The 27,434-nt window shown below is 34.5% G+C and overlaps 1 protein-coding gene across 1 annotated transcript; it reads left to right on the top strand.

Moving 5' to 3' along the window:
• The first annotated feature begins 7,600 nt into the window (after positions 1 to 7,600).
• LOC134261441 (cell division cycle protein 123 homolog) lies at positions 7,601 to 26,669 on the top strand. Its single transcript, XM_062743883.1, has 13 exons — positions 7,601 to 7,831; positions 8,159 to 8,284; positions 8,554 to 8,622; positions 9,616 to 9,670; positions 10,060 to 10,098; positions 10,880 to 10,975; positions 14,355 to 14,461; positions 14,966 to 15,099; positions 15,330 to 15,452; positions 15,662 to 15,690; positions 16,621 to 16,740; positions 25,851 to 25,982; positions 26,277 to 26,669. Exons 2-13 carry the CDS (start codon positions 8,211 to 8,213, stop codon positions 26,334 to 26,336), a joined length of 1,038 nt encoding a protein of 345 aa, XP_062599867.1. The 5' UTR covers positions 7,601 to 7,831; positions 8,159 to 8,210; the 3' UTR covers positions 26,337 to 26,669.
• Positions 26,670 to 27,434: the final 765 nt, after the last annotated feature.

The following is a 27,434-nucleotide window of genomic DNA, read 5'->3' as shown; positions in this document are numbered from 1 at the left end:
TTTAGAGACCCCTTCTTTACCACTTCAATAAAAATTGATACTGAATGTGCCGTATATTGTCAGAGAGATGCTTGCTTTTCGTTCACTGTCTTCAATAACACCTGTAGTGGATATAGGAGAATATTCGATTATTTGGAGAGTTCGAATTTAGAATCTGGAGCAAGACATTTCAGAAAAAGTGGAGGTAAGTCAGAGCCTCCTCCAAAGAAAAAATAACTTATAAAATCAGGTGTTTTACTTATAAAAAGATAAAAACAATTTTTGTGTTTATTTTTGCCACCATGTTTAATCGTCAACATGACTTACATTTATTAACAAAACTATTATCCAATGTTATTTTCTTCATTGTTTAACTATCCAAAATGATGCTTTTGCCTACAGAACATAAATGTGCTAAGATATATTGTCGTATCGTTTAGACTGTCTTGAAAATGGATACTTTCAACTTAGCTCGGGTAACTCATGTTATAAAATCTATGAAGACAAGATGAACTGGACAGAAAGTGAGAGAACCTGTAACTCGGACGGTGGATTTCTAGCCAAACTGCACAATGTTGATAAACTAAACAGCATAAAGGCTCTTCTGCAAAGTAAGTGCGTTACTTTAGACCTATACAAACGGTAAGCGCAGTGCATGGTACGAGTGTCTGCTCTAGACATGCTAGAGTCGCGGAGTTGATCCTTACGTCGCTGGTTTGATCGTGGAGTTCGGTCCTTCGGATGAGACCGTATATGAACCGAGGTCCCGTGTCGCAGTAGATGCTGACATGGAAAATATTCCTCGCTGCTCAATGACCTTGGGTGCAGAGTAAATGACAAAAGTTGCAGCTCTCCATAGGCAAATGTTGGTGTCTCCATATGACGGATGTTAAACAACATACATACAAACAAACCGTGCGATTTTTTCCCAAAAGAAAAGGCTTGTCCTGTAGAAACGAATTTACGTTGTGCAGAAGTCCACACAAGGTGTGTGACTTCAAAGTTCTCAATTATAGTTGGTTAGATTTTCTCTTAGACTTTTGGAAGAGTCACGTATGCAACTTGAACATTATCAAAAATTTATTTTGTGAAAATAAAAATCAATTAAAAATCAAACTTTTATTGCTGGAACAATAGCAAACTCATGCCTATGGAGTTACATGTATTTGAGATTATTCTCTATATATTTGATTTTATCTATAGATTTGACCCACCTTGAGTATTGGACTGGTCTTCAGGAGAAAGAAATAATTGGTCAATGGAAATGGGTCAGTGACCAGGATGTTCTATCGGCAAGCAGCAGTTTTTGGAGTGTATATGAGCCCAATGGCGGCGGTTTTGAAAATTGTGTTGGGATAGAGCAAAATGGAGGTCTTTTTGAGAACCCTTGTGGGGAAGAACTTGCTTTTATTTGTGAAAAATAATTTTTTCTTGTTTTATGAAAATTTTAACTATACTTAATTTTACTAGTATGGAAGCTATTTAAAATTATAGACAATAAACTTAAGGTTATGTTCTAATCATTGTACTTTTTATATATGCATGATAATATGCAGAGATAATTTCGTCCGTCTCATAAAGTCAACCTGTGGTGTTCTTGGTCAAAGGTTCATAAAGTTGTATTCTTCAGAACTGGATTATAATTAATTGTAAAGGTTTAATTTTAAAGGTACTGTTTCCTCTTGGTCATATACTTATTATCTTCAGAATCTCTATATAAGCTGAGTAGTGTGCAAAAATATGATTAGAGAAGTGGTGTAAATCAGATGTGGATTCTTAAAAATTCCCAAGAACATTTAGACAATTTTTACCAAAATCAACAGCATGAAAACTTAAGAGTTTTCAACTTTATATACAATCATTCCCCACGATAAATTAAATCTAGGCTTTTTTTTTGCATCATTGACTGCTGCTTTTGCAATAAAGATTGAACTCGTAAATTAACTTACTTTTTTTTATTGAACATCAACAAAATTATTTTGAATTGTTAAACTCGTCCTATTTATACACACAGGTACAAAATACATCAATATAGTGTTTTTTGGAGGCCAGGTCTTCCATCTATTTTTAGAATTCCCATGGGTACCAATTACGCCCCATTGTTAGCAGACCTACTTTTTTATTCATGCATGTTCACAAGCTTATACTTGAGAAGAAAAAAAACACTTGCTTTCAAATTGGTCTTCAGCTCAACAATTCGGTCAACTTTTAGATTTATCGACGACGTATATATTGTCGATTCGCGTACCTATCAATTTTACCGAAAGTGTCAGTGAATTAAAAAAAGTGTATAATAATACATAGAATAATAAGTTGTTTTTTTTTTATCTAAAGAAGGTTTCGATAAAAATGATAGGTACGCGAACTCCTGTTTTCTAAACGACGTACATGTATGCCTGTCAGCTTGAAATAAAAGATACCACAGTCTGACACATCGGTTTCAGATTTAGTCCATGTATTGTTTTTATACTTATAAAAAATTAAAATAATTATTGTTCTGTGAGATTATTCTATTTTAATTTCTTATAAAAATTGACAAGTGTAATTCTTTCCCATCTTTGTCAACGCATACAATAAATGTAAACAACATTTCTAAATCAAATTCTGGGAAATTAACTTTTTTTTGGTAAATAAATAATTGATTTAACAAAACTATCTAGAATTACTATTGAAGATATCTAAAAGAACAATCCTAACAAAACTAAGAATTAGTGCTCATAGTCTACATAATGAAATGGGGAGATACTCAAAGCCACCTAACGCGTATGTCAATTAATTTTGTAATTTTTTATTGAAAATGAAAATGAAAATCATTTTTGTACTTTATTGTCCTAGTTATGATCAATGTAGATTACAGTATTACGATATATTTAATGTTCAATGTTACATGAAGGAAACCCCTATTATTGACATTATCAACCCTACAAGTATTTAACTTTAATTTTGCATGAAAAAGTGTTTTGATATTAGGAAGGAAAACCTTCAACAAACCTAATATGCTTTCTTTGATATTTTATTTTATGTATGTTAATTGTTGTATTCGTGACTATATGCCAATGTATGATGGTGTTGTCAATAAATGAAATGAATATACATGTATATACTGTGAGAAGAATGTGTCATACTCATGAGCCCCCACCCGACCTCCAAAACATACTGTAGTATCTGTGCGACTGTCCCGTGGTACGACTTACTGTCTGTATTACGTCAGATGGCGGGATAGTCGCACTCCCTCTCTCTACACCTGGATGCCGAGCAGACCGGACGTGTCTGGGACAGCAGCAGAGCGGGAAGTCGACCCGGGCCAGAACCCACTGTGTTTGTATATATGTTGTTGAATAAATAGTTGTAAAGCACACCCCTAGACTGAATACTTTACTGGCGCCCAATTCGCGGGGCCCGGGATTCCCGTACTGCTGTCAGGTATTTGTAGGCATCGGTTTTAGCCGCCATTTTTGGTGCTGCTAGTTACGTGAGAGCACATGTTGATTTTTCATGTATTTTTCTTGAATCGACTTTCTGAATCAATTTGTTAATATTGGCAGTGATTTATTTGATTATCTGTGACATTTTATTATGGATATGTCTGTTGAGGAGGCCGTGTCGGCTTTAGGCCTGGACATGCGCCCGGCTATCAATAGTGTCATGCAGTCAGACAGATTTAACCCTCCTGTTCCGTGCAGTGTGTATGGTTATCCCGTGGCAGGGGGTTTTTCACCATATGTTTATAACGGGAGCGAACATATTGCATCCCGTCACACACCTTTTGCTCAGTCAATGTCAGGTCACATGGGAGGGGGGTTGCCCCTGGGGGGTCCCTCTACATCCACGCCCGGCCTACATTCGGGCATCCCCTATGGGGAGGGTAGTGTGTTACATGGTGTGTCAAGGAGAGAAGTAAGGTTTGCCCAGCCCCAATGTAGCTCACCAGGGATGATGACCAGTGATTCCCTGGAGTCCTCTTCATGTAGCCTGTGTTGGTGTGGCTCACCTGGCAGCACTGTGGGTTGTAGCCCACCTAGGTATGAATACAGTGAGGTTCCCTTGAGTTTAGGTTTAGAACATCGGTATTCTGTAGGTCATGTGCTCTCAGCTGGTAGCCAAACTGTCCTTGTGGGAGACACAGCTAACCTGGGGGATATAAGAGTTAGACCAAGCTTTGGTGAGGGTATACCCCACTCGCTTGACCCTGCCCCTCCAAAACATACACTGTTTGCCAATCAACAGCCTGTGAGGCCTGCACAGCTCACTTCTGAGTATGATCAGAGGCCTGTTGACCCTTCAAGGCTCACCTGGAACCCTTTGTCTGTACAAACCCAGCCTAGACCCGCGGACTTTAGTGTGTCCTCTCTTCCTGGGGATGATTTTCAACCCCGGACCTCAATGCCACACACTACCTTTGTCCGAGACTTGGTAAAAACTGGGGGTGGACATGCCCAACCCCTACTGCCTGATCACACCCAATCCCAATGGTACAGAGGTGAGGATGTTCAGACCTCACACCTACGTAGGACTATGCCCAGTGCATCACAGCATCATAGTGTCCCCATGTCATCGACTGGTAGTCCTGCCTATCAGGATACCCCTTTCTGCCATTTTGGAAGGGAGGGGGAGAGGATAGCCAAGCTGGGACACTATGCTAGTCAGCCTGTCCCGGCCCATCAGGATAGCAGCTTTAATACACCTGCACAGAAAACCAGTAGGGCAGCTGCTGGGAGTAAGTCTAAGTACAAGGACCTTAGGTATGATGGTAAAACCAGCTGGAAGGCATTTTTGCACAAGTTTGTGAGGTTGTCTCACAGTCAGCTGTGGACTAAGGGTAGCAGCTTGACCAGTTCTGTTTTTCCCTTGAAGGGGCAGCAAGCGAGTATTATACTCTGCTGTTAGAAACCAGTAGCCAGCTCCGCCTAGGTGAAATCTTGCAGAGATTTGAGAAGTGTTTTGGTTCCTCTGCCCCAGATCTCACTCATCAACTTAACTTTTAGTCTGCCAGCCAGAACCCTGGAGCGTCACTTCATCAGTGGGCCGACAGAGTCCTGACTTTGGCGACAGGAGCCTTCACCAGTGTGCCTGATGTGCACACCCACGCTATACCTCGGCTGTGCTATGGAGCTGAGGACAGAGATGCTGGTATTTACGCACTTGATGGGCATCCCCGGACAGTGGAGGAAGCCGTGGAGCGTATGCAATACTATCAGCACTCCCGGCGTCACAGGCCTAAGCCATCAAGGGAAGTGAGAAAGCTGGATTCTGCTCATGACATGAAGCAGACTGATCCCGGGAGAGTAAATGTTGTTGCTGTGGAGGAGCTCGCAGCCCTCCGGAGCAGAATAGAAAATTTAGAGGAGTTGATAAGGCAGAGGGAAGCTGCCCCCCTTCAGAAACGTCAGAGGAGTGGAACCCCGTCGGTGAGATGGACGGAGCGGGACCGGAAGCCTGCTGTATGTTTCAGGTGTGGAGAGGTGGGGCACTTCCGTAGAGATTGCCCCACCGGAGCTGCAGGGAAGATAGTGGCTACTGACGGGCACAGGGGCGGGACCAGTATTGAAGGATTCCCTGTGGAGACATTCCCTAGGTCGGATTCCAAGGAGTTGGGGAAGCGCCGCAGGCTGAAAGATCAATTTGGGATGCCACCATCACCGGAGCTTTGCTTGGCTGAGGAGGAAGTGGTCACCATGGAAGAGGAAGTGGGGACTCCCCACTCCACTCTGGAGCCGTTTGGACCAGCCATGGTTAGTGATGAACCCCAAGACCTGGGGAGGATGGACCCATGTGGTGTTGATCTAATGTCACCTGCAGGGATGGGTAATCCCTGGTCACCCGTGGCAGTGGGATTGAAGGAGCCCTCTATACCCACTGAGCGGTTAGGCGGATCTAAAGGTTTTATGGTTGGCCTGTGCGTGGAAGGCATGGAGGTTACAGCAGTAGTGGATACAGGGGCTGAGGTCAGCGTGTTGTCAACCAGGGTGTATGACCAGCTGGAGCCCAAACCCCCAATCCTGGATTATGTGACCATGAGACAGGCCGGAGAAAATGCCGAGTTAGAAGGGTTTATTGCGGGGCCTGTCACTGTGTGTATTGGCCAGCAGGAGCATGAGATGGAACTCTATGTCGCCCCATTGCAGGACTCAATGCTGCTAGGATTGGATTTTCTCCGTGCCCGGAAAGCCCAGCTGGACTTGGGGCAAGGGACCCTTACTCTGGGGGATGAGGCCATAAAGGTGGAGTTCAGGAGGTCTCGTGGTATTCCAGAGGAAGGAGTGACCTTGACAGGAGGCCCACTAGTTGAGGCAGACAGAAGTAAGTCTGTTCCCCGTATAGTGAGAGATTTTGGTATTGTGGCGCCTCTGACCCATCCTGGAAGTACACTGGGTATACCAGACCCGGTAGTAGAGATGTTTGGAGAGTCCCTCTTGGATTCTGCCATAGAGGATATCGGTGTTGAACCACTACCCTCAGGACCAGCCCAACCTTCTTTAAATGAGGCGGCCTATGGTCATGTTTCTTGGGGATTGCCGACTTGTGTGGGCAGGGGCCCAACCCTAGAGGTAGAGGACACCAAGGACCATGTGGCAGAAATGGGGACAGCCCTGTATGACTCAGGCAGTCCCAGGTCGTCCGATGATTCGACACCAGAGGAGAAAAGTACTTCTCGCTTGTACAGACCTACGCGGAGGCGTGGGCGACGCCGGAGGGCAAGTTTGCCCTCCATAGCCTGATGGTGTAAGTGGTGTCAGTTTCTGAGTTGTTAGTGGGCCTGGTGACCATGGCCCACTCGGTGAATGTTATATAGGAGTTGTAGGAGGTAATCTGGGAATCATCCCGTACTTACCACCTGGTAAATTTGTGTATACCCTTGTGGTGGTTTTGCCTGGAGCTTGCTCCGGCACTTGTTATTTTAGGGCAGTTTGCCCTGGAGGGCGTTTACAGCGCCCCGACGTTGGAGATGGTTCCGGACCCTCTTTCCTATGGTAGACTCCAGCCTTTCAGAGAAAACAGGGGGAGTGTAGTATCAGTGCGACTGTCCCGTGGTACGACTTACTGTCTGTATTACGTCAGATGGCGGGATAGTCGCACTCCCTCTCTCTACACCTGGATGCCGAGCAGACCGGACGTGTCTGGGACAGCAGCAGAGCGGGAAGTCGACCCGGGCCAGAACCCACTGTGTTTGTATATATGTTGTTGAATAAATAGTTGTAAAGCACACCCCTAGACTGAATACTTTAATACATTGCACACCCTACCTCATGTATCCCCTACTATCAATAATGTCGGAAAGATTTTTTATCATTCAATGCTATCATATAATTTTTTTTTTTCTTTAAACACTTTTTAACTAGATCTAGATTTAATTTTGTTTTACAAAAAGCAATAATTATAATGAATTCGCCATGACAGCAGATTCTGTTTTACATAGAAATGGGTCATTCACAGACGTTCATATCTTTTAATTGCTATAAAAAGTAAAGATCTTCCCAAATTATGCCCCATAAGTGTTCCATGCCATCAAAAAGCACTTTTTTGAAATGTTTGAATTTTTGACATTTAATGAAAGCTGAAAGAAAGAAAGAAAGAAGACTGACGATCGTATACAAAGGCCAGTCTACAGGAACTCTTTAATGCTGAAGTTACAAATGGTGTGTCCATGTGTTTATGTTGTTGTTCGACGCCGACTGTCACCCGATTGACAAGTGAAAAACTCATCTGTTCCTTGTTTTTCTAAACTGTCAGCAGTGTCAACAGATTTTAGTGTTGATTGGACGCACTGCTGTTGAAAATTTTACTTGGAGGCCGATAATATATGAAGATTAACCAGTCTGATCTGTTTTCCATGAAACTTTATCACCTCGAGGTATTGCATCAGACTTCATGTGGAATGGTGTACAGTTTTTAAAGTATTAGCTGTTTTAACTTTGATATGCCATTCTTTGCTCGGCAAGCCTCGCCCTCTATCATGTTTAAAAATTATCATTTTTATGAGAGATATATTTCATATCTATTGTTCAATGTTGGTAACTGTAATTAAGGGCTTAAAAAGTTGAAAACTAAAAAAAAAAAGTGAAGTGCAGCTGTGCTACTTATAAACTGATAAAGGCTAAGCCTTATGTAAAATGTAAAATCGTCAGTGTACTGCAACTATAACTTTTTCACGAAAATTAACATATGATCAATACTACAGGAAGAGAGTTTGCTGAATACCTTGAAATATCAGACATCTGTTCAGGTCAGCAATGAAGGTGTCAGAAGTGATGTACTGTAGCTTCCCGGTGTGGTATCCAAAATTTAAGCATATTTCAGTCAAGAGGTAAGAATTAATTAATTAGCCCTTTATTCATAACTGTCAAACTTCTTTTTTCTGCAGGGCAAATTGATAATGATTGGCAACATTTCTCATATGTCAAGATTTTTCAGAATTCTTTATAAATAATGCGTGTTCCTCTCTTGAAAATGATTAATCTATTATGATTTAAAATACATATTAAATGTATAATGTTGAAGCATACAGCAGTGTAGTCAGTGGATAAACTTTCACTTTTGAGGAATAAAATTGAAGACATTTTGCTTTACTTACAGCATTGTGATACCACTACCTGCAGAGTTTCTAGAATACTTACACACTGATGGAGTTGTGTTGCCAGAAGGGTAAATACTTGTTATTATGAAGACAGTCTGTAAGGTCTTATATACATTTAACTGTGTAATTAACAGTAAAACTTGGTCATAAGGAGGTCACTGGGACCTATGAAATTACTTCACTATATTTACATCCACTGAATATTTTCTCCTTTATTTCTTAAGAAACCCCATTGCGTTCATCACTGCATAAACTACAGTAGGCATGTCGCCTGTACAGATTTCTTAATCAGTGGCTGTTCCATCAATGAAACGTATAAAGACATTCGCATCATTAATACAATGATTAATCTTTTTAATCCTACCTTAATTGATTATTTAAACAGATATAAATATAAACAATAAAATGTCTTTCTTTGTTTGTTATTACTGGAATGAACGGTCGCAGCTATTGCAGAAAAATTTACATAACCCGCTTACGTGGGTTATGTATTTTTTCCGCAACAGCTGCTTCCGTTCATTCCAGTAATAACAAACAAAGAAAGCATTTTATTGTTTAAATATTTGTTAAATCCATGTAAGGAATTCTTTAAATTTATTTAGCTTAGGATCCAAGAAAACTTTGCTATATCAGTGAATTCCCAATGTCCGTGTTTGTACTAAACAAGTTTTACTGTACTAAGAATTATTAAAACTTACCCATGTGGAGCAGATAACTATTTTTTCATAAGAATTTTGAATTCTACAGTTTTAAAGGAGAGAATACTCTAACTGCAGTGTTTTCCCTAAGAACTGGCTACTGGGTTAATTAATCTCTTCAATTAATATGATAAACAAAAATGCCGCTTTAGAATAAAAAAAATCAAAATTTAATTGTTGTACATGGTAAGGTCCACAGAGATTTAAGTCCCCAACCTAGCTGTTACAACTGATCTCTAACCCTTTACTTTGAAATAAATGTAAAACACTGGCTAAGTTCTGGAACTTGATTGTCAGTTACCATGGTTTAATTTATAATGCATGTACATATTGAATTCAGAGTTGCTTTTTTTCTATGTTAAGGAGTCTGGTAACTTCAGGAGACAGGGACTCAGATGAAGACAGGGTTGGAGAAGAGGTACAACCTGAATTTTAAACAATTGAAAACAACAGCTTGTTTATAATGTTTATGTATCTAGGGGGTAAATGCAAATATAAAATAAGAGTTATCTCCCTTACAACATATTTTTATGCCTACAATCCAAACAAAATTTCTTTAGCTTTATTGGTAAATCTGCATTTTTTATATTTGATCAGAAACAAAACCACCTGTTATTTTTATCCAGCATAAAAGCCATATTCTCTTTTTATCATTTTTTAGAACAGAAACCATGATTATTAATAAATTATGAGGCTTTGCGTGTAAACAAAAATGTCAATATTCACAAGTTTTAACTGCATATATTCAAAATATGTGTAATGTAATTATGATGAAGATAACATGTACGTTACATGTTTACATTACAGTTAGATGTGAACTGGGATGATGATTCAGTGGAGGCAACTGTAAGTATATAGAGAAAAAATTAGGGCTGGGTATTGGCCAAAGAATTTGTATTACGATATATTGCGATATCTTTAACTGTATTGCGATATGTATTTCAATATTTTTAATGTTATTAAAATTGGATTTTCTTATCATATTAACTTTAATTTACACACAGAATGTACATAACTTTGATAAGTAAGTAAAAGAAAAAAATATTGTTGGTTTTATTAAATTTCTGCTTTGAAATACATCCATAAAACAGAAACAGTTCCTGTCTTACTGTTTGGCTTAATAACAAACCTTTCTTACATTTGTTCTTATATTTAATGATAAAATTCCTTAGTCAAAGCATTTTACTGGAATAACGATATTACACAAACATGTTTGCGATACGATATTGTTTTTTGTTGTATTGCAGTATACCGAAATATCGATATTTTTGTCCAGCTCAAAAAAAAAATTTTTTTATTCTTACAAGAAATACATTACAGATTATTGTTGTTATATTATTGTTATAATAATAATTGTTAATATAACTAATTATTCTATGATTAACCTTGTGAATAAATATATAGCTCTATAGTTAGTAAAGAGAAAAGCATTGTAAATGTAAATCTAATTTGCTAAATAAATTAAGAAAATTAAAATTATTTGATATAAAAATTTGGAATTCTGATTAAAGAAGCTTTTAAGTCATTCTATTTATGAATGAACATGAACGCATCAGTGAGATATTCTTTATCTTTCCCAATTTCCATTTAGAATTCATTCACTTACAGTTTTCTCCTTTTTGTGCAGGCACCAAGCTTTCCAGCTTTTGATGCAGCCATTAAGAAAGCCATTAAAATGCTGGGTGGTAAAGTGTTCCCAAAACTTAACTGGAGTTCACCCAAGGTAATTATGTTCCCCAAACGAAGTTGGGGAACATATTGTTTTTACTCTGTTTCTTATTATTATTATTCTTATTCTTATTATTTTTCTTCCTGGGAAAATTTTGTCCGCGAGTGATCTTGTAAACTACACATCCGACTTAGGTGAAACCTTTTTAGGGTAAGTAGGCATGTTATGTAGATTTGCGGAATCAAGGTCATTTTGCGCGCACGTGCTTGCAAGAGCGCGCACGTGCAAAACTTAAAATGACCAATATAATATGAATATAACCGTAACTTTTCTATTTTATGACGAAATGTTTTGAAACTTATAATGTAAGGATAAATTAGTAGTAAGCATAAGATGACATGGTCAAAATAGCAAGATCGCACGCGCATGCACGTGCGCTTCGCTCTGATTGGCTGAAACTAAAGTCTCAATATCTTTTTTGTTTTTTGATAAAATCATTTGAAATTTTGAACATAGTCATATATTAGGGAGATCTACAGCCTGTATTATAAGATTTATCATGAAAGCATGTGCATGCACATGTGCTTGCAAGAGCTCGCACGTGCAACACGAGAAATGTCCAATATAATTGATACAGACGTAACTATTTAAATTATTGATGAAATGCTTTGAAACTCATATTATAAGTATATATTAGAAGCATAAACAAAATGACATGGTCAAAAAAGTAAGATCTCACGCGCATGCACGTGCGCTTCGCTCTGATTGGCTGAAACTAAAGTCTCAATATCTTTCTTGTTTTTTGACGAAATCCTTTGAAATTTTAAACATAGGCATGTATTAGGATATCCTACAATAAGATGTATAGCAATTATCATGAAAACGCGTGCATGCACATGCGCTGCAATCTGATTGGCTTATGCTTTAAATAGCTTTAACTCCCTAGGTTTTCAACCAAACAGGATGGGATTTGGAACATAGATAGATATAATGGACTTCTACAAGATGGTATAGTCATCATGCACATGCATACACGTGCGTGTACGTGCACTGCAATCTGATTGGCTGAAACTTTAAACAGCTATAACTCCCTTGGTTTTCAACCAAACGGGGTGGGAATTAGAACATAGATAGATGTAGTGGACCTCTACAAGAAGGTATGCCATCATGCTCATATATGCACGTGCTTCTACGTGAAATGAGTAAAATCAAAAATACAGTTTAATGAGCGTATTTTTTTTTTTTATACTTTTGGATTAAATACTTTAATATTTAGTATATTAAAATATATAGATTGTATAGACAAGATGATATGGTCTTTACGCACATGCATTCACATGCGCACGCGTGGAATTCTAAAATTTGAATTAACTTGGTACTTTCTGGGTAAATGTTGTTAAAGCCTCAAATGCATAGAGTTTGTCTTATTTAATGAAGCTTACAGGGAATGTGGCACCAAAAGAAAGTTGGGGAGCGTTTGGGGAACATCTGTAACGGTCCCCGTTACAATTAGCACTAGTTATTCTTTTTTCTTCTTATTTCTTCTCCGGTACTTTTTTGTCCGGAAGTGTTCTCAGAAACTGTTCACCAAACTAAGTTAAAACCTTTTTAGGGTTAGTAGGCATGTTGTGTAGATGTGCCGAACGAAGGTCATTTTGCGCGCATTCGCATGCACGTGCGGGCGCGTGCAATGAGTAAAATGACTGATATATTTAATATGGTTGTAACTTTTATATTTTTTGATAAAATGTTTTGAAACTCATTATATAAAGATATATAAGTTGTGTAGATAAGATGACATGGTCAAATTTTCATGAACTCACGCGCATGCACGTGCGCTTTGCTCTGATTGGCTGAAACAGAAATCTCAATATCTTTTTTGTTTTATGATGAAATGCTTTGAAATTTCTAACATAGACATGCATTAGGATGTACTACAATATGATATATAAAATTTTTCATGAAATCACGCGCATGCGCGTGCGCTGCAATCTGATTGGCTGAAACTTTAAATGAGTATAACTCCCTTGGTTTTCAACCAAACAACATGGGATTTACAACATAGATAGACATAAAGGACTCCTACAGGATGGTATGGTCACCATTCACATGCATGCATGTGCGTGCACGTGCGCTTTGCTCTGATTGGCTGGCACAAAAATCTCAATATCTTTTCTGTTTTTTTATAAAATGCTTTGAAATTTAAAACATAAGCATACTTTAAGATGTCCTACAATATGATATATAATAATTGTCATTAAAATACGCGCATGTATGTGCGCTGCAATCTGATTGGCTTAAACTTTAAATGGCTATAACTCCCTTGTTTTTCAACCAAACAGGATGGGATTAAGAACATAGACAGACATAATGGACTCCTACAAGAAGGTATGGTCATCATGCACGTGCGTGCACGTGCAAATGAGTAAAATAGTGTAGACAAGATGATATGGTCATTACGCTCATGCAATCACATGCGCATGCCTGCATTGCTTAAATTTGAAATACTTGGTATACTTTTGGAAAAACGTTATTTACTTCTTAAATGCATAGATTTTGCCTTCTTTAATGAAACTTACAGCGAATATGGCACGAGAAGGGAGTTGGGGAGCGTTTGGGGAACATCTGTAACGGTTCCCGTTACAATTAGCACTAGTTATTTTCATGTCAATTCTGGTGATTCATTCAACTGTATATAATATTGTACTTCTTGTTAACCATGTTAACATTGAGTATGTTCACAATACGTTCTATTTCCACTATAGAAGAGTTATACCTCTTAGTGCGCTCTTTTGTGAAGAAGTCGGAAAATGTACAAATCTCGCAGGATTACTGGGAAACGTAACATAAACCTGTAAACAATATGTTGACTTTCGTTACACAAATCCTAACAAAATGAAAACGAAATATTTTATTGCTGTGGATTTTCTATACATCAATAGCAGGATGACATGGATATCAATTTATATTTATTGTTGATCGTATTTATCTATTTATCTTATGGTATCATCTAAATACAATACACATGCCTCTGAAATGTCGTATTTTTATCAATGGATTATAAATTGAAGTTTCTCGCTGTCTTACATGTCTTTTCAGTCCCTCTATTCTTTAACTAGAATGACAGATATACATTTAACATTTAAAATTTGAACTGAGTTTAGTATATTTTGTACTATCCGCAACACCATGCTGTCCCAGTCAGACAACCAAACACGCCTCTAATTCTGAAGAGTTCACTAATGGAAATAAAACGTATTGACAAAATAATTAGCTGCAAGAATTTTTTTTAGTTGATTTAGACTGTGGATTATCCTAACAATATATTGTAAACAAGAGTGATAAAAGCTTCAGAATTTAGGATAAATTTTTTAGATATTTTTCACTTGAATTAACGATCTCTGTTGAAGGGCATTTTGCTGAATTTTTTTAGGATGCCACTTGGATAGCCTTTGACAAAAGTCTTAAATGCACATGTCCTAGTGATGTGTATTTACTTCTGAAAAGTTCAGAGTTCATAACCCATGACCTCACTCAACCGTAAGTTACATGCTCTTGATGTACAAATTACATGTATCAGTCTGTAAGGAGGTAGTAGAGGCAACACTCACTGTGAAAGGTTTTCTTTTTAATTCTTCATAGCTGCGTTTTTTCAAGTACAGCAAATATGAGAATAATTATTTGGTGTCCTAGATTTATGAACTTAATAATATAGCAGGCAATGCAAGCTCTGAATGTGTGCTTCTTAGTGGCACTTTTTTGGCAAATTTTGATAACAGAGTTATTTCCCAGTGATCACATATGTTAGAAATTGCATTAAGTAGCTGACGAAATTGTACTTATGTTTTTGGACATTGATTTGCTAAAACTTTAGATATTTTATTACATGTAGCTTGCTGCAATAATATGAATTGTAGCCCTCATCAAATTTTTAATCTGATATCTAAAAAAAAAATGGGGGGGGGGGCTATTTGATAGCTACAATGCATTGTACATGTATAAATATGATATAAAATTTTATGCATAGTTTGAATTTCTTTCAAGGTTCATACATTGTGAAGACTTTGATGAGAGTGGTGATCAAGCCAATGTAGGATACAGCTTAATATTGAGGAAATGGCAGGACCTAAACCCAGGATATGAATTCAGGTGTTTTGTACGGAATAACAAGCTAATAGGTAAGAATTTTACGTGATTTTTTTCTTTAATTTCTTTTGTCCTAAAACATAAAGATTGATAGTAAGAAATGTTAATTTAATTTCAAAAGTATTTTAAAATCTCCGAAAAAATTATGGACGAACTGAAATATGGTAATAAAACAAAAAAGTTATTGTATTTATTCATTTTTCCTGTAAAGTGACTTGAAATTTATGATTTTGCTGTAAATACTTTGCATATACATTTTCAGCAATTTGCCAGAGAAACCACACAGCATACTATGAGTTCATCAGACAGGAAAAAGAGGATATATTATCAGACATACAGTCATTCTTTTATCACTTGGTCAGTTTGAAATTTCCTAATGAAAATTGTAAGTATTTACAACATTTTTTAGAAATGCATATATAATTTTAAAAAATAATAGAAATACATTTTCCTAATTGTTTGCAACTACTGTAAAAGCATTAACTGCTTTAAAGCAACACATGATCTGCTTTAATGCAACACAATTACAGAAACAGAAATATGAATGTACATAGAACAGATATAACACATGTTTTGTGTTGATTTTCTTTGCAGATGTATTTGATGTGTACAGAAGAGATCAGGTGTGTATAACAATATATAAATGGTGCATGTTTTGGAGGGTAATAGTTGAAATTGACACCCCAAGGAAAACCATTGTCAACCGACGCGTCAGCGGAGGTTGACAATGGTTTTCCTTGGGGTGTCAATTTCAACTGTTACCCTCCAAAACAGGCACCATTTATTTTATTATACTGAATATCTTCTTGATTTAGGATGTCAGAAAAAAAATCGTCGATCGTCTTAACGTTCATGTTTAGAAAGCTTTCAAACTCCATGCTACTTCGAAAAAGATTTACTGACCTCTTTATTGTTTATTTGATACTCTAAGAGTCCTTTATCATTTAAAGTTTCGTTATTTCTGCACTCGCAAGCATGTTTCGTCTGTCGTTTGTTGTTTTCAAGTAAGCTACATCGGACGCACGCTTTTACTGACGTCAAGTTTATTCCGTTTTTTTCAAACACACAACTGACGTTTTGAGAATTCTACGGTGAACCGTACGCGCATAATTTCCACGCATGTGACATTACCGTTGTGTTACCCGTTGTCACGTGTGTTGCTAAGGCTGAGAGTAATAGAACGGATTGTTAACTGCGTCTAAACCAATCAGATTTTAGTATTTAACATGAAAGTATAATAATCATAATTAAATCATGTATGAATAAACAAACTGAAAGAATATATACCTATGGTATGATACATTATATGTGTGTAGCAGTTCTGCAACATACTTTTCTACTCCCAAAATTTTTAGAGAGATCAAATCACTAGAAAATATTTAAACTTGCAGTATTTAGAACAATCATTGATTTATTGAATAGCTGAAGAAAACAAAATCATAAATATTCCTTATTAAATTAATAAATATCCACTTAATTTAATTCACCATTGATATAAGTTGGTGGTTGGGGAGTTTGTATTATAGATTTTTATCCCTAGACTGTGTTTATAGGGGAAGCTACTCTTGTTAGACTTCAATCCCTTTGGAGAAGTGACAGATGGATTAATGTTTACATGGGATGAGCTGACGGATAGTGACTCAGAACTCAAAGGCACAGACAACGATACACAGGTAATAATTAATGTATACAGGTATAGAGTCCGAGAAAGAGCCATAGCGCATTTGATAGTCACTTTCGCCTACTCAAGTAGTGATTTTTGAAATATATTGTTTAACCAAAATTTTGTCATACAACATAAGTTTATACATTCCCTCAAGCAAATCACACAAATATAATATTCAAATATTAATAGTTCCCTCATATGATACATATAAGAATCGGTCAGTTTATATGGAGAATATAGTAAATACTGAGGTATCCCCCTAAACAATGAGGAACTGTAGCAAAAGACCACCCTTAACCAGAAAAACAACTTCTGAATAATTTTATATGGTTATGACTGCACTTCATTACATTTAGATAATTTTGGTTAAAGTTGGTCTTCATATTGAAAATGATGAAAATATGTATTTAAGGCTATCTAAATTTAATTCCCTGGTTCTCAGGCCAATTTTCTCCAAAACAGATGCGGGAGGGTGGCATTTTATTTATCATTTTATTGGCAATAAAGTAAATGAGGGAGGTATTTTTTTTAATTTTAATTTCCGAATTTTCTTTAACATAAAGATAATTTTTTTAATCACAGATATACTTTCCATTTCTGGTCAAAATTTCTGCTTTATCCATTGCTTAACAGCGTGTAAACATCGTAGGTAATGTCCTCGAATGTATTTTCAAACGAAGTAGCCGAAATCTCATTGTAAATGGCTACCGGAAGTGAGATTTGAATACTAAACTACGAAACAAATGAGGTCGGAATTTTTTTTTCCCGGATTGGTCTCCGCAATACCAACTTTTTATTTTATCAAAAATACAATAAAATCGGCAATGCGGCTACCTCAAAACGGATGCGCGCGGGCCTGAGAACCAAGATTTCAATTTTATATGGCCTAATTTTTCTTCTCAAAATTATTTTAAGATTCAACAATCTGTCTTAAATTTGCCCATTTGATTATAATGACTTTGTGGCGTAGTGGTATGATCGCTGGATTGTAGACATAATGATCGTGAGTACGAGTCTCACGGTGTGTATTTTTTATCTATGCTATTTTTTTTTCCTCTATGCATTTTTCCTATGTTTTCTTTTATTATTTTATAATACATTTAAAAATAATGTAAGAGATATATAATACAACATTACACCTTGAAACTATCTTGGGAAAAAACAGTCCAAAACTATTTTAATGACCCGAAGTCATAGCTGCTATCTTGTTTTATTTTTAAAATTTTCTAAAAATCTTGTTTCGAATAAGAGTATTGAACAAGTAAAATGATTGTCATATAACAAAGTTGTAACTATGAAAATATAACACTGGTCCTAATATGATTGCATACACGTAGGTTGATCTTGAATTGAAAAGGTACATGTATCTATAAATAGAAACAGGTGATTTCCTTTTAAATACTTGAGTCAGCCGTATCGTCGGTAACGCAGCTATGGCTCTTTGAATAGGAAATTATCTTGATGCTATTCAGACATTCAAATACACAACATGTCCTTACACATTACAAAAGAAATAGAAATAAAAAGTTAAGATTTGCCCATTTATTTAAACATTCGATAACAAAAATAATTTAGATATGTCGATCAAAATAAGTCCTCATGGATGAATCTGAAATATAAAAAAATTAAATGCATATAATAATTATTATAATAGCTATAATTTTCACTGCAAGTAAATAGAATGGAAATGGTATTGTGGCTCGTGTGAATTGTTACCTGGACAAATCAGTATATCCTCCACTGAGTGTTAATCCACCACTGAACCTCTTAAAATGTTCCAAAGACTTGTGTTCAGGACCCAGTTGCCTTCATCGCTGTAATATATAGATATATTTATCCTTTTAAGGTGAATTATTCAGAAATAAGCAGCATTATTCAATGAACATGGTGTTATAAATAGCAATTCTACTGCTGGCATAATGGAAAATATGCCAGGAGAACTGTCAATGCTATACATGTGCATAATGTCATGTTCATTAAACAATCGTTGTTTATATACAATGTACATGTACTGATATTTGTATTATGTGGACTTGTCTAGAACATCAGAGGCATAAGGGCACATAAGGGCACAGCTGCTTGTCTCCAGTGAAAAAAAAGAAGACAATAAAACCGGTAGACATGATTAATCCACATTTTCTCCAATAGATCACAAATTACATACATGTATAATTACATATGGTCTTTGCTTCTCGACCAGAGTTTTCTGCATACATTTTACCAAGTTGTTTTCAAATTCTTGTATATTTTGTTTTGATGCAAATCTAACATCATTGTACAAAGTAAAAGAAACCTTCTGGGAAAAATTGATAGTACGGTACAAAAAGAGTTCTTTTAAATTGATTTCATTGTAAGAATTTTTTATTACTTTTTTAAGTTCCTAAAATTCATTTTACGAGCTGTAAAGCACCCTACCATGAAGACTCATAGTTCTTTGCAAAAGAAATGCCTTAATATGAACAGAAAAATTGAGATAATGTAGCATTTCTTTTCAAAATACATTGACAAAAATTTATTTTTTAAAAATATAAATGAGCAATTTTTATCGTTTTGGAATCTGTTTTCTTCCCGACAGTAAGAACATTAAGATCATAAACCAGAAGTCTCTGATGAGACTGTAGCTCTACTGGTGTCTACTTATAACGAAGGAGAAGAGTAGCATTTGAACTTGAAACTTTGCAACAGCAATAAATGAAAAAAAATGGTGATTGGTTTTAGCCATTTTCTTGGCATAATTTATTGAAATCAGACCAAAACTGTCTGAGTAGCATTTTGAAAATATTTCAAAGAAATTCCTAGCTTTAGAAAACATGGCAACACCATTTATCCAATAAAAAAATTGATATACAGAATTATGTATCTGTAATAGTGAATTCTACTTGTGTGCCAAGTTACATTGAAATCAGACGAAAACTGTAGAAAGAGTAGTACATGTACATGTATTTTGAAAATATTTCATAGAAATTTCTATTTTTATTAACCGTGGCAACACCGGTCATTGAAATAAAATAAAAAAACGATATACAAATGTATGCTTCTTAGTGTAGTATACTTGACAATGTGTGCATTATGATTGCCACCCCTCCAAAAAGTTACAATGGTAAACTATAGTAAATACATGTACTTTGACAATTTAAGGACTATGGAAGTTTGGTATAGAACCTTCCTGAAGAATTAGAGGTTTTTTTTTAAAATAACAAACCTACTGATATATATTTTTGACAACTGGTCAAATCCATTATACACCACTTGTCTTGATCGGGAATTAACAGAAAAACTCATCAACAATTAAATGTGTAAATTAAGCTCTAACAATTTAGAATAAAAAACGTCATTTATTTTAGCATTTGACTTAATGATAAATTGTATTTGCCAACAATTTCATACTAAATTGACGTTGATATACTAAATAAAAAAACTTTTGATCTACTATAGATAAAACTTAATAATCAATAACAACAAGTTTCAAAAATAATTTTCAAAAATCACAGATTTTTAAAAGATTTATCATAATCTTCTTTTTGCTATAACTCCAAATTGATTTCGACATCCCAAGTCAAAATGTTTAGACGTCATTGCCTATAATAGTACCTTCTCAGGGAAATAGTTTTATGGCATATATTAATTTTTATAGAGGAACATTTGAGGTGTATTAATTATTAAATATATAATTTATTGTAGTTCTTTTTATACGCCCGTCTTAAGACGGGACGTATTATGTTATAGGCTTCATGTCCGTCCGTCCGTCTAGCTGTCCATTCGTGTCCGGCTCATAACTTCAATACTATTAGGCCTAGGATTATCAAACTTTGTCAACTGATACTTCTTGGGTAGACGGTGTGTCGCGCACCAAAAGTAGGTCGCTCTGACCTTTAATAAAGATGCTATGGCCAAATATGGAAAAATCCTGTCCGGCTCATAACTAGAAAACTATTAGACCTAGAGCTATCAAACTTGGCAAAAGTATACATCTTAGGTAGAAGGTGTGTCGCGACCTATTTCAAGGTCACTGTGACCTTTAATTTTAGTGAAATTTTTTAAAAAACTAAGTTTTTTAAATTTTAAATTTCATAATCCTAAAAATGTAAAAAATAGAGTTGTATCCTTATTAAAAAGTATTAAATCAAGTAAAAAGTTAACTTATTTTTTCATCATATACTTTACAGCAATCTTAAACAAATTTCAATGTTAATGAGAGGAATTCAGTTTGTCCCATGGGCATAATTATCAAGCACTGGTCAGGAAGAATTTTGATAGCAAAAAGAGTTGCATGTCAAATTAGAGAGAAATTAATGAGTTTAGTGTGAGGAGGTAACTAGTAGAGCATTGGTGTTATCCCTTGGGTATTGGGCAAATGGACAGCCAGCCTAGCTGTTAGATTAAAAATAGCTCTTGTTGGCTAGCTAAGTTTTAAAATGAATTTGATGAATAGTAATTAAAACTTATTTGATATTGCATAATAAACTAATAATCTGATATTATATAATATTAATTAATTAAAAACTAATTTTATGGGGTGGGGTTGAATCAGCATGCCTACTTGACCATATGAACTAAATATAAAACCTGTCTGGCATTAAATCTAAAAAGAAATCATGGAGTATTTTATATGTTTTAAAAGTGTTTTAGGATAAAAAGTGCAGATCCATTAATATTTAGGGAGTAATGAGTAGACAAGCATCCAGTCAAAGATTAATTAATGAGTTCAATGTACGAAGGCTATCTGATCAAGCTCTGCCTTATCTGTATCCTTTGGGGATTAGACAGAAGAACTGCTGGTCAGTCTATAGAATATGTCATTTGATGGCCAGCCTTTCTTTTCAAAATTAATTTGGCATAGATTAAGTTGTTAAGACTAATTTGATATTGTTTATTATGATGGCCGGCATTTGACAAAGTCTAACACAAACAGTTGTATAGAAATCTGTCAGTTATGTAATATTTGTTATAATTATGCCTACAGCACAGGGGATGGATAAAGAAATATTTTTCTTAAAAATGGAAAAATCATGGAAATCTTAGAATCAAGGTCGAAGTGATTTTCTTGCAGTCTAAACTGTTAAAGATAATTGTGTAATATTTTGACGGGCGTATCATGCTGTGGCGTGGCACTTTATTTTTTGTTAGGGTAACCTATTAGTACTCCGATATTTAAGCTTTTCCTTTTATTTCAGTAATTATGAACTTTCATGAAAGAACATTTTCTCCGATGCAGGTGACCTTTCTATATATGAGAGGACATCCACGCTCTCAAAACAATTTGAGTAATCAAAGAAAAACTCAGTTTGAAGAAAGAAATTAAGAAAATACTGCTTCTTTGGTGGAAAATAGGATTTTAAATTTCTCTTTAATTAATTTACAAAGAGAACCAAAATATAAACATGTTTGAACTCTACTCACACTGGAAGAACTTCGATTTCGTCATCTGCTGTAGCAAGTGAAATACTAAGTATCAGAACAATAACTAGCAGTAGGGCGTTCAACATGGCTGCCATTATATCGGATACCTTGGAAATAGAGAGGAGAAAGAAATTAAAGTAAATGATTTTTAAAATTAATTTTATGAATTTATTAGAACTTAAGATAAAGTTGTGAGATTCGTTTTTTCTTTTGAAATTTTTTCCCCATTCGGCATTGATGTTTTTTTTTATATAAATACTGAATGTCTTTTGTTACACACTGGATAGTTCTGTTACATGTATAATTCGAATTTATACACTGTATTTACAAAATGGTAATGACAAAATGATCACGATGAAGCTTTAAAGGGGCATAGACACAGTTTCAGCTAAACCTTTTCATTTTTTTCCCCCATTTTTACAAATATTTATTTGAGGTCTTTGTAATGATCATCAAAAATTTGAACTTCAGCTGTCGAGATACAAGACAGATTTAGAGCTCTAAACCTTTGTTTTTGTAAACAGGGTCCGTGTCATATTTTGTTTACATGGATTAATATACTAATATACAGCTCAACGTACTTTTTAAACTCACATGGGTTTTTTGCACAAATTAAGGTCACATTTTTCTTGCAATAAAACGTAAGATTATCGAGCTTCACTACTAGACATAACACTCATATTAATAATTATTTCATGATACTGGTGCATATTCTCTAAAATCATTATCTTAAGCGTTAAAACTCGATGATTTTAAAGGGAATTTGTTTGTACACATGCATGATGTTACATGTGTATGTTTCTACCATAGGTATTCACAAATTAATCATTCGGGCTTTTCTTGATACTATTTAGTTGAAATGCTCAAATTGACGTCTTACAGATTAGTATTTTACTAAATCAATGCACATTTTCCATATTTGTTTTGGTTTTGTCGAAATGCATCTCTAAAAAATGACAAAACTGCATAAAGAAATCATGTCAAAGGATAGAATAATAAAGTATTGTTTGTCTTTCAACATAGTAAATTGTAACTATTGAAAAGAAAATTCTTTTACATTTATGGTCTGAAACTTTGAAAGTTTTCGTTGAAAGGTATCTTTGATGATGCTAGATTTCAGAAAGTTAATAAGAAAAATGCCGTCTTTTTAACATGGAAAGCAGTCGAACAGATGAAAAATAATTATATCATCTTGCGCCTTAGTGTCATATAAAGGTACGGAAAATGCAGAAGTAACATGAACTGCAGTGTTTCTGTGTCTATGCAAGGCAAGGGTATGCTTTAAAATGAACGGATGCAAAGACGGCTGCATTTGACGAGAAACTATGAAAAAATCATCTGGGAACTGTCACAATCTATCATCCAAGAACATATAAAAATCCTACCGATATTATGTGTGAATTATGTTAAAAGCATAAGAATAAGATCAAAATGAAGTCTTAATTACTTTTAAAACATATATTGTTTTCACGTTACACAATTTTGCATCAAAAATGTGACCTTAATTTGTGCGAAAAACCATGTGAGTTTAAAACGTGCGTTGAGCTGTATGTTCGTTCAAAGCAGATAATATCAATAAAGAAGTTCATTATTAATACAGTTAGATAGTTTTTAGTTTTTAGCCAAATGTCGTTTTGTTATAAATATGATATTTTCTATATGTAAACAAAAAACAAGGCACGAGACTTATTTACATTTTGAAGAACTTTAAGTTCTGTATCTTGTTAGTTAATCAATAAATGATGTTCAAATTTTTGCTGATCATTAGATGATGCCTTGGTTAGGAATAGTAAGCATTAAAAACTTCAGTTGAAACTATGTCCATGTCCCATTAAATAGATTTTAATTAAAAAATTATTTCTTTTAAAAGCTCTCTGTCACTGCTGGTAAAAACCATAATTTCAGTAATGAATTTATCAAATAAAGCAAAGAAAAAGACTGATTTCTGAAATATTTTCTTCTCGTAATGAAAGATTTGATAGGGTGATTGACTTTTTCAATTACTCGTATATAATATAAGCATTTATATAGATAATAAAAAAAATTGGTTTAAATATTATTTAATGATGGGGAAAAAAAGCATAGGTACTTACTCGTGAAGACAATTTCTTCAATTTGTGATTTTTTAATAAAATGATTCTGTTTTTATAGCAATTTTCCACCACCACCAATGAATAAGATGACATGAATTTAAGGAAATGTTCCTTAAGAAAAAAAACCCACACCTTTTACAAATGATGACCCCAAAAGATATTAATTATCTTTTCTAAGTAAATGTGAAACTTTAGTGCTTAAAAGTTGTCATTACGTGACGTTCTGGAGACACCATGACACTTATTAAAATTCATTATTAGAATTCATTATTATAACAAAATTTCTAAGAAAATTGAAAATTATCTGTTTATATTGTCATTAATATACTTCATTTGATAAAGAATTGCACGTGTTTTTTTTAACATCTCTTTTTAACATTTGATTATTATATATCTTTTAAAAAAACACACATTTAAAAAAAATAGTTTAAAGGGATGGCAATTCAATTCATTTTAAATTTCTATTTTACAATAAATAAAAGAATATACATGTATAAAATTAATTCATAAAGAGAGAAAGAAAGAAAGAAAAAGACTACATAAATTAAAAAATAAATAGAATCATTTCAAAGTAAAAAAAAAAAAAGATTAATAATTGTCTAAAATGAGCAAAAATAAATAACTAATGAATAATTTAAAAAGCTAGATTTAATGAAATTATGAAATAAAAAAGAAAATAAAGAAATTTCTATAGATTTTATTCTATATATATCATTTTACAAAGAATGTCGTGAATTTGTGCATTTAACAAATAAATTCACACGACGTTACTTCCCATATTAGGAAGCATCACTCCCTTGTTATTGTACATAATTATTATCGTCTTAAAATTCATGAGTCTTTTCTATTGTTAGCAATTGCAATGGATCGACACTTATTTTCAAGCTCCTATTTTGTATTGTTTTATGGACTTTTGATCTTGTATACTGTTCTTTATCTTCATATGTTTCATTGCTAGAGAAAAAATACATCGACGTTATATGTGACGTAGCTATGTGAGTAAAAAAGACTAGAAAAGGAAGTAAAACAAAATACAAAATTAATAATCATAATCATGCACTCTAAATTTTTCATATCCGAATGTTTTAAGTATCGTTATATAAGCATATATTCTAACGTTAGCGAGGATTTAATTTTGGCATTTGTACCAATGTTCTAGAGATCGCTTAAACAAAATATGAGGATATCTGCGTTTGGGATTTATCTTCACTCTTTAAAAAATTCTGATGAATTTGTTTTACTTTTTCATAATTTTTTTTCCTACCATAATGGATTTTCGTCTTAAATTCATCTACCAATGTGAAAACAAGAAAAACTGTACTCTTTTAACCCATGTTATTTTCTTAACTCTCGTTTATTTAGAAAGCATGGGATTATTTTGCATGGTGATGACAATCGGGTCATTTCGATCATAGAAAATTATTTCAAAATCATTGCTATGGAAACCAAGGGAATGCCGTCTAAAATTTACAAACCAATAGTCTCTATACAGAACACTGTTTGATATTATAGTGATCAAATAAAATTCCATGGTACACATGTACTGGGTGACCAAGCATTTTTGCTCCTTACAGAGAATTGGTGTCAACATGCTAACAACCCTGAAATTCCTTTTAATTTCTAGCATCCAGTGTTCAGGTACAAAAACTCCGGGGGTATTCAGCCTAACCCTCTTTCAACATTCGGGGTCCCCAGAGACATTCTAGACTTGGCCACAGGAACAGATGCCAGCAAACTTGTAGACCTCCTGAAACTTGTGAGTTAACCTACGAAAAAAAAAATTTGATATGAATCGCAAAATGAGTTGATCCTTGTTAACACCACCCATGCCAAACTAAATGTAGTTGCAATGTACAGGATCAGAGCTTAAATACATTAATGTTGGTTTAAATGAGTATTACATGAAACGTAGAAGTGCACCTTAATTATATAAACACGATTTGTGAACAAAGTAGTCAAACAGATGTCGCTATGCTTCCTTTCCTCCATAGTATTATAAACAAAAATGTTCATAATTTAAACTTTCTTGTTTTTTTTTTTTAAAAAACAGAGACAACAGCAGCAAGAAGATTCTTCATCTGAGGAAGAAACAGAAAACCAACAGACATGATATTCTCTCTATATAAGGTTGAAAAATTTACAGTGCCAAATTCTCCATGAATACAATATATTCAGATTGTGTTACATTGACAGAGGTTCACACTCTTCCTACATGTACGTGTAAATATTTCCTCTGGCAGCATTTTTTTTCTTTACGTAGAGACTTCAAATTTCAAGCAAGTTGAAGGTGCAGTATGTACGATCATAGATTAATGCTTCATGATGATCATTTTCAGATACAATATTTTCACTTGATATTCACAACTTGTTTTTACACAATGTTTTCGTTGAATGTCATTCTTGTATTTTGTTATAATTTTGTACAAGGCTGAAAGATAATGTTTCATTTAAACATATTCACAAAAACATTTTTTATACTTTGAAATTTTTCTAAGATTTTTTTTTGTACAAGGCTGAAAGATAATGTTTCATTTAAACATATTCACAAAAACATTTTTTATACTTTGAAACTTTGAAAGATTTATTAACTTTGAAATCTAAGTTTAAAATAGTCAATACAGTTTGAGAAATATTAATTTTCTGAGCTCTCCATGTCCTTGTATTTTTAGAATTTTTTTCAAAATCAATATCTATTGTATTTGTAAATGAAATTTAATAAATGAATATATATCATAGACTTATATTAATAGTTTTTTATCTTTGACCAATCTTAGAGAAAGCTCTTGAATGAATTTTTATAGTCAATTTTTTTTTCTCTGAGACAAGCTTGGATATTGTAGGGCCAAAAGAATACAGACATTTCAACCCGTACACAGTAAAAAGAAAAAGTTATACCCTTACTTATAATAAACTTACTAATGATCAGGCTTCGGGGCCACCAACATAGAAAATCGTCAGTGATTGTGGCCTTATAGTCAGATGTCTTTTGCATTTGAGAAAGAAGTGTCCTCATTTCTAAAGGAAAGCACCTGGTTATCACATTTATTGCTGAATCCCAGCGTGGTGCCTATATATAACAGCCACGTTTTGTCTCTGCATAGATTTATATCAAGGACTAGCGCTTTTTACAAATGTTCTAAAATAATCGCGCTAAAGAATTAATACATTATCCCAAGATAGTAAGAATTCTTGTAGCACAATAAATTCT

The sequence above is a fragment of the Saccostrea cucullata genome, unplaced genomic scaffold (genome assembly GCF_032062105.1).
Source record: "Saccostrea cucullata isolate Sc308-1 unplaced genomic scaffold, CSIRO_AGI_Scuc_v1 ctg2376, whole genome shotgun sequence".
Lineage (NCBI taxonomy): Eukaryota > Metazoa > Mollusca > Bivalvia > Ostreida > Ostreidae > Saccostrea > Saccostrea cuccullata.
The sequence above is the reverse complement of the archived record's forward strand: the minus strand, read 5'-3'. Positions and strand labels throughout refer to the sequence as shown.